Source organism: Hemicordylus capensis, chromosome 5 (genome assembly GCF_027244095.1).
Source record: "Hemicordylus capensis ecotype Gifberg chromosome 5, rHemCap1.1.pri, whole genome shotgun sequence".
NCBI lineage: Eukaryota > Metazoa > Chordata > Lepidosauria > Squamata > Cordylidae > Hemicordylus > Hemicordylus capensis.
Genome location: NC_069661.1, coordinates 79,900,733 through 79,914,044, shown reverse-complemented (window position 1 = coordinate 79,914,044; position 13,312 = coordinate 79,900,733). Strand labels below are relative to the sequence as shown.

Below are 13,312 nucleotides of genomic sequence, written 5' to 3'. Positions count from 1 at the left end.
AACTGCAATAGCCTTTGCTTGAGGATTATGGTAAGTAAGTACTTACTTACTTACTTACTGAGGATTATGGGAGTTGTAGTCAACAACATCTTGGAATCCTTGTTAGAGGGAACACTGCTAGCTACCTAACTCATTTAAGTGAGTATATTATATACGTGTCAAAAACCAACTGAGTATTTAATCTTTTCTAGGAATTGTAACAATTGGAGAAGAAAAAAAGATTTGCACCATGTCTGAAAATTTCCTCAGGATGTGTGAATCTAATGAAGTGAGTAAATGTACTAAAGGTTTTTCACATATGGGAAGAAGAAACTGGCACCCTTTAATTTCACTAACTCTTGATGCGGACAATTTCACTAGTTAAAAGTATGAAAACCCTTTTGCTAGTGATCCACATTAAAGTGTGAAAGGCTGGTATTGATAGAGGATCTCACAGACACAGCCAACAACCCATCATTTGTCTGGCCATTATATTGCAACCATAGATTGACTCATTTTCTTAATAAAAATAGCAATGAAAAATTAAGCCAGGAATGATAGTTTTGGCTGAGGGATGGGATGGATGGATCATGGCACAATGTTTAATTTAAGATGTCCAACTCTGTCTTTTAATTCAGACACATCGCATTAATTTGTTTGTCTTTTGATTCAAACTAACAGCATTCCACATATAGATACGCACATACATTTTCATCTATGCCTAAGCAATGAAGATAATATTGATTAATATCAAACTTTTGTCAAAATGCCATGTGCCCTGAATATCCTTAGTTATAATACCTGAGATGTAATATAGGGATGTTCCCAAACCAGTTCGGTGCCTCAGGATGGTAACACCAAACCAGTTCGGGCAGGTATACCCCAGCCGGTCCAGTGGTGTGGGAGTTCCTTTAAAAAGGAGGAACACAGGTGCTTACCTGCCCCTCTGCCACCCCACCACTCATCCAGGACCGGTGCTGGTGTGCAAAAGATGGTGCACGGCTTCTGCATGCCAGTGCTGGTTCTGGATGAGCGGTGGGGTGGTGGAGGAGCAGGTAAGCACTTGCGTGCGTCCCTTCTTTTTAAAAGAACTGATCCCTAATGTAACATTCCCAACAAAATCTAAACCATGGTTTCAAAAACTGGGAATGAGCCTTGAACCCACACAGGGCCTTTCCCCTTCCCTTCTCTCCCCTTCTAGGTTAGCAGCAAACCATAGTTTGAATGGGGTTTGATGCAATGGTAAACTTATGGTTACATGCTAACTCAGAAATAAGGAAGAATCAGAATGCAGGAGGGGAGAAGGGAATGGATGGGGAGGATGGAACACAGAAGCACCATGCTCATTCACATGGTCTCCAAAGCATGGTTTGGGTTTATGTCTGAAGTGAGCCACAATATTCAAAAATGGTCCCAACCAAATTAGGGGTTCTATATTGCAAAAGAATTCTAATTCCTTCTTTGGGTTGCAGATTAGAACTAATCTGCAAAGCAAAGAAATTAGGAGTTACTTGTTCATAGCAGTTCTGGATTCATAGAGATCAGTTAATTTCTTCAGAGCAGTAATATCAAAATAGTAAGTTTTATATAGTTTAAGCTGTGTACTATACTTGCAGTATTTTGGTTTTATTGGCACCATCAATTGCAACTTGTTTTCCTTGTTCCTTTTGCAGCTGAATATGACATTTCATTTGTTTATTGTGGCACTTGCTGGGGCTGGAGCAGCAGTCATTGCTATGGTAAGATTTAGAAATGTTTCCCATCTGTTAAGCCGTTACTAATATTGCAGAAACCTATGTATTTGTGACCGAAAGTAAATGCAATATACATCCAAACACTGATTCACAATCGTAACAACTGCTAGCAGATGCTACTTATTGAAACACAGATGTGTATGATATCAACATACTGGAAAAACCCAGCTTCAACTCAATGGTCTTCCTCAGTAGCTTTATATAGCTACTATATAAAAAATTAACTTTGTGGCAGATCATATGGCAGCTCCCTGGCGACTGAGCTAACAGCATGCGTGTTAACACTCTTTTGAATTTTGTCAATCAAAAATAAATGGAACCACTCAAGCTAGCCCTGATACCTTCATCTGATGTTCAATGGGTCTTAACAAAATAGAGTGATACACAGTATCAAAACTGCCAAGAGATAAGGTCAACCAAAATATATATTGTCTGCTACCAAACAAGGGGGTCTTGCATTTTCTAGTTTGGGGCCAAACCTGGAAAAGCTATCTCAATATCAGCATGTCCATCCAGGGAGATTCCGTGTGTGGTACACATCCTATCTTCATGTTGCACAGTATTACCCTTATGTTTCCAATTGTCCTATGCTGCTCCAGGTGTCCTAAGGAAGCCCTGGCAATCTTGTGCAAGGATGCAAGTCTACAAATACTTAAAGATGCGCACACACACACATACACACATACACACATACACACACACACACACACACACACACACACACACACACACACACCAGGAGTGCAGTTTACACTGGAAACAGTGCAGATTGCACTCCAAAAGTGTCAGTGGACAACTTTAATCATTTGCACACTTTCAGTATTGTGCAGGACCCCTGGCTCTTCCTTAGTCTTCTGCAGCAGCATGGACCAATAGTAAATGTTGGTTGTGCAACATGTAGGCCATCAATTTTATGGCATTTGGAAACTGTACACACATGAATGGCATGTATGAGGAGCCTGAGTCCACAGTTCTCCATCTATTAACTGGAGTATACACTGATATAGTTAATCTAGTGCGGGGGGGGGCCCCTCTTCTAGCAGTGAGATCCTGCCTCTGAGGAGTTACTCTGATGGAGCAAGGAGGGGCTGTGTTAAACTTCTGAAGCAAATGTGCAAGACTTCATTGCACTTACAGAAATAGAACAACAAAGCTCTTGCATGTTTGTACAAATCTGAACTTGTCGTCTTCTATTTAGTTTCCATGGCAATCAAATTGCTTTTACACTGTCCTCATGTCAAAAATGGTTTTCTTCTTGTTCCAAAGTTGTTGGATGTGTCTTAGGCATCTCATAGGTAGTTACATGGTTGGCTGGACTGAACTAGGGGCTTCAGAACACACATTAAGCTTGCTCAGTCTCTGCTCTTGAGTTGGCTACTGCTGCACCGATACAAGGATTAATTAATACTTTAAGTGGCTCAAGTCTGAAAGTGCTGTGTGGATGCTTCTGCTTATTATGTTTTGTATTTAATTCATTTATTCTTGGCTTTCTCAAAAGGAAGTCTAGTCAATAAGGCCATATAGCCACAACTTCCATAAATAAAATAAAACTTGAAATATGAAATTATATTTTCACTGCGTAATTTATTAACCTATATTTTCTCATCAGGGTGCAAAAAGGTACTTTGGCACAGAAAAATACTCAAAACTTCCAGCTGACTATCAGCATAAAGCCTGCCAATTAAGAGAAACTTCCAAACATGGCATTAAATATAATTACTTTGTCTGTCTTACAGCATCTAAATGACACGAGTAGTATCTGAGAGTCCTATACATTAAAATATTGGCTACCAAACAGGACAGAGGCTTGATGTATGCCCATGATAATTTAGTGTGTCTATGTTATATTAATATTTGTAACTGGGTATGATTCATGCAAGATTGCAGTCAAAACAATATTTTAGCTTTTATTCCTTTTTAAAAGTACGGGCATTTTTTAATGTGCTTTTGATGTCTCTTTTGAAATTTTGCCTATTTTATTTTTTAGGGCACCAGAAAGAACTGTGCAAAAGCCCTTGAAGGCTTATGTTTATGGCTCCAGGAACTATGCAGTCCCTTCACTAGCCCAGTGGCCAAGGCTCAGAGCTGTGCCTAATCCCTAGGCAGCCCCTGAGCTTGATCAAATTTAGGGGAGTTTCTCCATCTACCTGATATAACAGTTGATACACTCACTGTAAGCTTTCTCCCCAGCTCATGTGACTGTAAGCAATGCTGGGGATACAGTGTTTACGGATCACATGAGCTAGAAGAGGATTTGCAGGGAATATATGTAGGGGTTTTGTCTAAAATTTTAACTCATTCAGTTTGGGGAGTGTCTCTAAGTTTGGTTAGATACATTCAGGAATTGCATAGTTCTCTTGCTCTCAAAGCTTGAGAGCTTTTGCATAGTTCTGTCTGAGCGGTGACTAGTGCTCTGGACTTGCAAAGGAAATGCTTTTGATTTTCCTGAAATTTGTTTAGCGGTTTGACAAAAGGTTCTCCCTCATCAAACATGCAAATTTCAACACAAAAATCAAAACTCCTGAAAGTTTAGCTGAGTTCTAATTTGTATCCTGTATCTCTAATTTGGGTGATTGAGGTACATAGAGTATGTGTCCACAGGTTTTTTAATTTTCTTGTTCATTGCTTTGTTTGTTTCAGGACCCTTGGTTAAAAAAAAAAAATAGTTTAATTTTTTAATTCTGGCCTATTTGGGTTCACTCTCATTTGAGTCCCATTTGAGTTTTTAAAAATCTGTTTCCCCTACTTTTAATTGCTTGTTCTTCACTGCCTGCCACAGGAGCTTCAGTGTGCTGCTTCCTCTTGGAAGTGACATTTCTTTTCATCCATATACCCTGGGGTGATACTCTGTCCTGGGACATATGGATTTTTTTTTTTTTTTAAAGGCAGCTGGCACACTAGAGCTCCTGCTATTGTAGACAGGAACAAGCATTCAAAAGTAAGGAAACAATGTACATTTTTAAAAAGAAAAGAAAACTAACAGGCAGGAAGAAGGGCTCTAAAAACAGGCCCCTTTTCATACTCACACATGTGCTTTGGCCCATTCGACTTGGAACAAAGGAAAAATACACCAAATAGGATATTTTTTCATTATGCTTTCCATAGATCTTGAGCAGAATGTACACTGCTATGGTAGAGGTTACTTTCTTAGGTGTTTGTGCAATTCATGCACTTGAAGTTCTATGCTATGAGTCAGGGTGTTAGACAAGATGTGGAAACTAGAGATATTCAAGGTATCAGCCCCTTGAGTTGTGTGAAAAGATTGTCTTTCAAATGCAGCCATTCTGGGTGCATTTAGATGAACAGCCACCATGGGGTTCTCCAGTTGATTGGCACTCTTTGACAGTTATTTTCTTACTGAAGATATCTGCTATTTGTCTGCAAAGATCTGCCCACACTGGTTAACTTGTAATACCATGTCTCTACATGTAATGACAAACATTGGTGGTTTAGAATATAGTCAAAGTGTTTTATTCTTTATCTGTCATCTGCATAACCAATGCCAGAAAAAGGTTTAAAGGAATACAAGGAAGTCTTGATGTCTATAGGATCAATGTTCAGGAGGTTTGTTTATTTAGCATAAATAATAGAATAGAAAATTTATTTGTATACAGTATATGAATTTATAGAAGGAAGGCTTTTCTACAACAAAATAAAAGACAAATGGTAAGACAGGAAAGAAGAAGAAAAATAGTATGGAAAAAAGGCCTTCCCCAAATGATGGGGCATTGTTGCTGGATGAGAAGTAATAGCCTTGCTGGCAATTGAATTATTTATTTAATGGCTATATAAGCCTCCACAATTTCTATTATGATGGACAAGCATTAAACCTTTAAAGATGTTTAAATATTTAAAATTATTAACTAAATAGAAATGAATGGCATTTCTAAATACTAAATATTTAGAAACTAAATAGAAATTATTAACTAAATAGAAATGAATGGCATAGACATAGATAAGGAATTCTGCTTGATACCAGTGATATCATAGGCAGTCGTATCCACTCTCAAAACTATACAGGCTTACCTCACTCTCTGCCAACTCACTATCTGCAGTTTTGTGTATTCGCGGTTGGTTAATGCACAAACAACCTTGGCATACACAAGGGGGAAATGGCCCCAAAGGGGTTAATTCCACATATCTGTGGGTTGGGGGATACAATCCCTGATCATGCATATGATCCCTGATCACGCATTGTCCCGGCCTCTGCCATTATGAGTGTGGGAGCCATTTTATGGCTCATTTGTTTGTGATTTTCTGCTGAATTTGGGAGAGTTTTGGACTTGCAGGGGCATCCTTGGAATCCTGAAGGCCCATGGAGCATGGTAGGGTACTTTATTTGGCCCATTTTAGTGTTTGGGAGATGATTTGGGGGGAGTACTTTTGAGTCTGGGAATCTCCCCCATGATCCTATGGACTCAATCCAATTTACTCATTATCCATGGTTTTGTTACCCGTGGAATAGAACCCCTGCAGATAATGAGACACTCCTGTATTCTACATCACTCAGGAGCTTAAGGGGACTAGCTTGGAGAAGAATTGCATTTTCCCCATACACAAAGCTATTTCATGGATAAAATATAATTTCCCTTTAAAAAGGAAGCATTTCCTTGAGGGATGATATCTGGATTTCCTGCAAAACTCAGTTACCAGGGCACATAATCAATGTTCACGCAACATTGGAGAAAGAAGAATCCCATAGAAATTTATTCAGACTCAAGAACTAGATCCAGACTCAGGAACAGACCCAGATTCTGACTGGTGGAACAGAATCACTTTCTCTTATGGAACATATTTAGGCATCAGCACTTTGGAAGTGTCTGATATAAGAATAATGACCTACCTTGTATATGTCTGTACTTGGCACTTTCCTGAGGTAGGCTGAAGAAGCTTCGCCTTCTCAAATCCCATAAGCCTTGGCATAACACTCTAAGCTTCAGGACAACCGCTCAAGAAGTGTAAAATTCAATTACACAGGAGTCTTTTAGTAATGGTGTTGTCCAGTCAATTGGTACCAAATGGAGTGGAAATGCCACAAACCTCAAACCACTGTCTTCAAAGAAAAGGAATGATCTTTCTTCACAAAGTGGCCTCCAATAGCCTTTTAATTTTCTACCATTTACGAAAAAGGTAGATCTCAGTGGTGTAGCAGGGAAATGTTTGACTAACAAGCAGAAGGTTGCCGGTTCGAATCCCCGCTGGTACTATATCGGGCAGCAGTGATATAGGAAGATGCTGAAAGGCATCATCTCATACTGCGCAGGAGGAGACAATGGTAAACCCTTCCTGTATTCTACCAAAGAAAACCACAGGGCTCTGTGGGTGCCAGGAGTTGAAATCAACTTGACAGCACACTTTACCTTTTAGCTAGCTTAACTTATGCAGAGTATCTGCGTGCTAGTACTTGATTGCTCCCCTCACCCCCTGCCACAGCCCCCTTCACCTCAGAGATCTCTCCACCCTCACCCACCCACCCACACTCGTGCTCCTCCTCACCTCTGTTGGTCACTCCTCCATCCCTTTACTCCATCCCCCACACCCCTCTTGGTGATTGCTGCAGTTTTGCAGGGCCCTATTGGCCAAGCTGCAGCTCCCTCTCCCCAGAGAACTTCTCACCCGAGCCTCACTCTTGCTTCTCCCCACATGAGCAGCAGCAGCAGTTGACTGGGCCCTTCCTTGCTGCCACCATTGCCATGGCCGCTCATTCCCCTCAGGCTGCCTACAGGCCCAGGGCCAGGCCCATCCCTCACCTGCCTGCCTGCCTCCGCCAATGGCCTCGGAAGCCCCAAACAGCAGCAGTGATTGACCGGGCCCTTCCTTGCTGCCAATGGGCGCCACCATGGCTGCTCGTTCCCCTCAGGCCCATCCCTCGCCGTTCCTTCTTTCTCTCTTCCCCTCCTCTCTTTCTTCCCCTCCCTCCCCCCTCTCTTTCTCCCCCCCACTTCCTGGGTCAACAGATCTTGTTCATCTTGTTTCCTCAACTAATTCACACAACCACAGTCTCCTTCTCCTGAAGGGGCTCTTTCCTCCCTCACGACCCCTCTCTTCGCAGAACCCTGCTCACTATCCTTTTATATATATATAGAAAGAGATTCCTCTCCTCTACAATCAAGAGCACCTTCCGACCAGTAACAGTTGCATTCCAACTGTCTTTAACCATCACAGGCGGCTCCTCCCTATCTGCAAATGGAATCCCCACTGCCCAGTCACCACAGTGCTCCTGCTCACGAACTCTCGCGAGAGCTGCCATGCACAAGATTAGCCATGGGTACACCTTAGAGAATTACATATATAGAGAAGATAAGAATAAATGTGAGAATAATGCTGCTTGGTAGGATAGAGTTGTTTTGACTATAAATTTGGTTTATGGGGTACCAACTTACTTACTTCATGAAACCAGATGCACACAGGCTCAAATGCATTATAGCACACCAGCATGATTTTGAAATGTCTTAGCATTGTTTCAGTTGAAGCTAAGCAGTGGGGAAAGGTAGGGCTGGCTTGCAATTGAGAGGAGGAATAATTGGTATGGAGAAACAGTGAAAATATATGTAAGATTCATAAGAAGGCCTTACTTAGGGCTGCACCAAACATTTTCAAATTTCAATATTCATGTAGAGGGCCAGATTAAATGTGATGGAGATGTGTAAGTATGTGTCTGGCTTCTTCCCTGCCCCCACAACTAAAAGCTTCAGAGGGTGGCAAGTTGAGGTAGAATCATGGCCAGGGGAAGTAGGGTTAACACTTTCTACCCATGTCATGATCTCAGCCCAAATAGTTCATCTAATTATGAAGGAAAAAACATACAGATGCCTGTATATTTTCTCCTCCATGACCAATAGCAAATTGGGAGAATTCATCTACCATTTAATCTAATTGGCTGTGTGACGCACCTGAATTTTTTTATGAGCATCATAATATCCTCATGACATCATTGACAAAATCATGTGGGCAACCAAATTCAATCAAGTTTCATAACAGTGCGGTATATTAGAGTCAAGCTCCGTGAAGCCAAACAAGGGGGGAAATGGACGCAATGAAATTTCTTGTAGTGCTGAAATAACAGAAAAATATTCTCATGAAAGCAAGCACAAAGTGATGTAAGTAGTTTCAGTTTCCCTTACCTTGACCTGACTAGTGAATACCATTATTCTAGTCTATTTCTCTCTTTTTAGGAACATATTTGGACATCACAAGAGAATCCAGGTTGATACAATAAAGTGTAGTGGCTGAATATACTTGATTAAGTTCTGTTGAAATTAAAAGGACAAGTTAGGAGTGACTAACTTGTCCTTTTAGTTTCAATGAGACTTCCTCAAGTAAATTTAATCAGGATGTCAGCAAATGTGTGATAAGAATGATTAAATGCAATAACCCCCTTTTCTCTTGCAGGTTCACTATCTTATGGTTCTCTCTGCCAACTGGGCTTATGTGAAAGATGCTTGCAGAATGCAGAAATATGAGGATATTAAATCAAAGGAAGAGCAAGAGCTTCACGATATTCATTCTACCCGCTCTAAAGAGCGACTCAATGCATACACATAAGAAAAACCTTGTCTTACTTTCTACCATTGAATGCTTTCTTGTTTAACTAAAGGCCATCCATCTATCCATTTAAAAATAAATTGTAAAGTGCTTCTCACAAAAGATAGTTAGGGTGACTTGTAAATCACCCCTGTACAATTCTTGGTTGTCCAGCACTTGGTTTCCTAATTAGTTAATAGCTTGTGTATCATTCTCTACTACAAAGCTCCTGAAACAGCCTTTCCTGAATCCTAAACTGATTATATTCTGTTAGATCAAAAATTACTAACTATTGTCAAATACGGAGATGTGTTTGATTTTTTAAAATCACTTTGTATGTGTTATGCATAACACCTTTTTGCATTGTTTCTTATATGTTTTTGAGAAGAAAAAAATAGCTTTTTATACTTTTTAGTTTTGATTTCGGTAAGTACTTTAACTACAGGTATACTTCAAAGGGACCACTGTACACCACGTACAATTTGTTGAGGAGGCACACTGCTGAAATTCCTTCAGATTTGGAAATCTTGCTAGATGGACCAGCGAGCATCTTGACTGAGGGTCCTGAGAACATTTTAAACAATCAAAGGTGCAATTTCTAAATTTGTAAGAGTAGGTAAAAAACAAAAGAAGTGCTTCTTATCTTTGTTAACATTGTATGATTCTTGATGTACGTAACAGAGTAATCTCTAAGTTTCATTGGTGGCTATTCCTGTTTATATTGTGAGCATGCAGACCGTGGTGCTTGTAATGCATGGCCACTTGTCCGTTTCAAAGCATATGATACCGCAGTTACCTTTCAAGAGTTGCCGTGTATAGACAAATGTTACATAGAGCTATGCGTAGGTTTCTGCAGAATGATCTCTCTGTAATTCCACAATGGTTGTGCTGGAGCTGTTCATGTGCTGGTGTGAGCAATTTCTGCTTAGCTACATTTATGAAAGCGATATATATCTATAATACAGCAACCTTTAAGAGTCAGAAGTCTTTTTACCTGCTTTAAAAATTTAAGTGGATTGCACCTGTCTGAACTATACATATACTGTATGTGATATATTTAAGGAGGCTTCCATAAATGTAATAGCTTGGCTTGTAGCTTTCCTACACACATACTGGTTTACCTGTATTATGTTAAAGTGAGGTTAATGGCTGCTACTGGAGCTCTTGTCTGGAAGTGTTAGTAATATATTTGAACCTTTATTTTGAGTAAGAAAATATTAAGAGAAAAGTCAGTCATGTTAATCTGAAAGAAGTACCTGTATTAAAAACAACAACACAAAATCCTACAAAAAAAGGTGGGGAGGGGGGAACCAGTATTATCGGACCAAAATTGGTGTTTTTTAATTTTTGCCTATTTCTAATGCTACAAGAATGCTGTAAAGTGTCTTTTAAAGTGATGTATCCTGACAAGACATTTTTGTCAGTGTTAAAAAAAAATCTTAGCTAGTTTTGTGCACTTATTGGACCATTGTGAATTCTCTCTCAGTGTAAGTGCATTTCTAATAAAAGTTCTTGAGTAAAACTCTTCTTTGTACTATTACTAGTCATGCATCATCAGTAATTTTTAACGATTCTTGTAGTAAGTAGAGGGTAATAATATAGTTACTTGTGGCATGTTTATGCATCAAGTAGTATTAGTTGATTTGGATTTTTTTTGTTTTTGTTTTTTGTTTTTATTTCATTTTTTACACTTTACTGTCTTACGGGGTCAACATTTTCTGATATGTGCAGTACAAGTATTTACAGTTCTGCAAAAAGTATTATGAACCTCTTTCAATTCTATATTGTAGTGTTTCAGTTTTGTGTCTTAAAACAGTTTGTGATGATTTTTAAAACAATGTCTTTTAAACTCATGTAATGATGTTGATGCTTTTGGCTTTTCTCTGGTATTAGAGTTTGTATTTTCACAAAGAATGCTTTGTAGCAGGCATTACAATTAATCTGTTTTGTACATAAATGTGCCAACAGCTTGATGGTGGCGTTTTTGAAATGTAGAACCAAGTGCTTGCAAAAATGTAATAAATACACTTGTGTACTTTGTGTACTTATTAGTTGTCATTGCTTCATTTTTTCTCTCATGTGGGGACACTTTTTCTTGTATATGTTACTTATCTAAAACTTCAGTTGGGGAACTCTGTTAATAATCAAAGTGCACTAAGTTACTGTTTTCTTATTTTCTGAACAGGCATTCTCTAGACTGATAGTTCTTTCAGTAATGTATTATAAAGTCTTTCTACTTTGTTTTAAAGATGTGCTGAAACCCTCATATGTACTCAACCAAGGGTTTCCTCCTTCATTTTAAAGTCGGGGAAGCTCTGCTTGAAGGATAGAGTTCACATAACTTTGGATAAGTTTTTGAACCCCAACTACTGCTTATGAGATGGAATTGTGTTGTCCCTTCCTGCTTTTTCTGGACATGTGATATGGGGCTGACCCTTGTTAGGGAACTGTATAGAGTTCCTTGTCAAGGGCTTCTGCTTTGCTTTGAGTTATTCCCTTCACACTGAATCCTATCTGCGAGCCAGCTTCCATTCCATCTTATTATTAGGGGTGTGCAATTCAGGTTTTTGGTGATTCGGTTCGGGACCTGAAGCGAATCGCCCCTGTTCTGTTCTGTGCCCGAATTCTGCTGACCCGAATCACCCCCGATTCGGTTCGGATTTGGATTAAATCCGAATCCGAATTGATTCGGATCAGCAAAATGGGCCTTGGGGCCAAAAGAGTGGGGTGGGGTGGTAGTGCCTAATGGGTGGAGGCTACCACCCCAATTTCAGGGGGATTGGACAATGGGCTGGTTTTTTGGGAATTTTTGAAGTTTTAGTGACTTTGGGGCAGATTGGGGGCAGAAAGTGGATCTGCCCCAAAAGAGTGGGGTGGGGTAGTAGTGCCTAATGGGTGGAGGCTATCACCCCGATTTCAGGGGGATTGGACAGAGGGCTGAATTTTGGTGAATTTCTGAGGTTTTTCTTCATAAGGTGCAGTGTGCTAGATTGATTCATTCATCATACTCATAGTAAATGAGAGTGTAAAAAAGTGAGAGTGGGGTCACTGAAAGTTGAGTATGATGAATGAATCAATCTAGCACACAGCACCTTATGAAGAAAAACCTCAGAAATTCACCAAAATTCAGGCCTCTGCCCAATCACTCTGAAATTGGGGTGGTAGCCTCCACCCATTAGGCACTACCACCCCACCCCACTCCTTTGGGGCAGATCCATTCCACTCTCTGCCCCCAATCTGCCCCAAAGACACAAAAACTTCAAAAATTCCCAAAATGTCAGCCCTTTGCCCAATTCTTCTGAAACTGGGGTGGTAGCCTCCACCCATTAGGCACTACCACCCACCCCACTCTTTTGGGGCAGATCCACTCTCTGCCCCCAATCTGCCCCAAAGACACAAAAACTTCAAAAATTCCCCAAAAATCAGCCCTTTGCCCAATTCCCCTGAAATTGGGGTGGTAGCCTCCAACCATTAGGCACTACCACACCACACCACTATTTTGCCCCTGGGACCCAACATTCGGGCTGACATCACTTCAGACCTTTTTGCATTCAAATCAATGGATGCAAAAAGGCGGGAAATTCAAAGAGCTGTCATCCCGAATCACCCGAATTTTTCGGGCCCGAAATTCGGATGATTCGGCTCGGGCCCGAAAAATATCGGGGGGCATCGGGGGTGATTCGGTTCGGACCCGAATCACCCGAAATTGCTCGTTTCGGGCACAGATCGTTCTGTGCCCGAAATTTTTTGCACATCCCTGCTTATTAGTGCTTTCTTTTTCAAGTAAAATCCTATGGGTATTCACACACAAGCAGCCTAACCCAGGCTAGAGCAGCCCAGTCTGGGTTAGGCTGCATGTGTGAAGTGCTGGAATCTGCTCAGATCCCAGTGCTGCCCGCCCGCCTGACCCAGCCTTTAGCTGAGATTATGGATACGCTCATCAGGGTCGTGTATGTGCTCAGACTGCTTGCAGCCCTATCCTTTGATGCTTGTACTCAAGCAGAGCATCTTTGGAATAATATTTGAATAGGGCTTTTTTTGAGTCCAGAAATAGA

At 40.5% G+C, this 13,312-nt stretch overlaps 1 protein-coding gene across 8 annotated transcripts in view; it reads left to right on the top strand.

Annotated features, from left to right (window-relative positions):
• GPM6A (glycoprotein M6A) overlaps positions 1-11,305 on the top strand; it is a 313,262-nt gene extending 301,957 nt beyond the window's left edge. For all 8 annotated transcript variants that reach the window (XM_053251765.1, XM_053251764.1, XM_053251761.1 and 5 more), the window contains 3 exons: positions 192-268; positions 1,653-1,718; positions 9,126-11,305. In XM_053251765.1, coding sequence (XP_053107740.1) covers positions 192-268; positions 1,653-1,718; positions 9,126-9,278 — 296 coding nt within the window. In that variant the 3' untranslated portion in view covers positions 9,279-11,305. The remainder of the gene's footprint in view (positions 1-191; positions 269-1,652; positions 1,719-9,125) is intronic.
• The last annotated feature ends 2,007 nt before the right edge of the window (positions 11,306-13,312 follow it).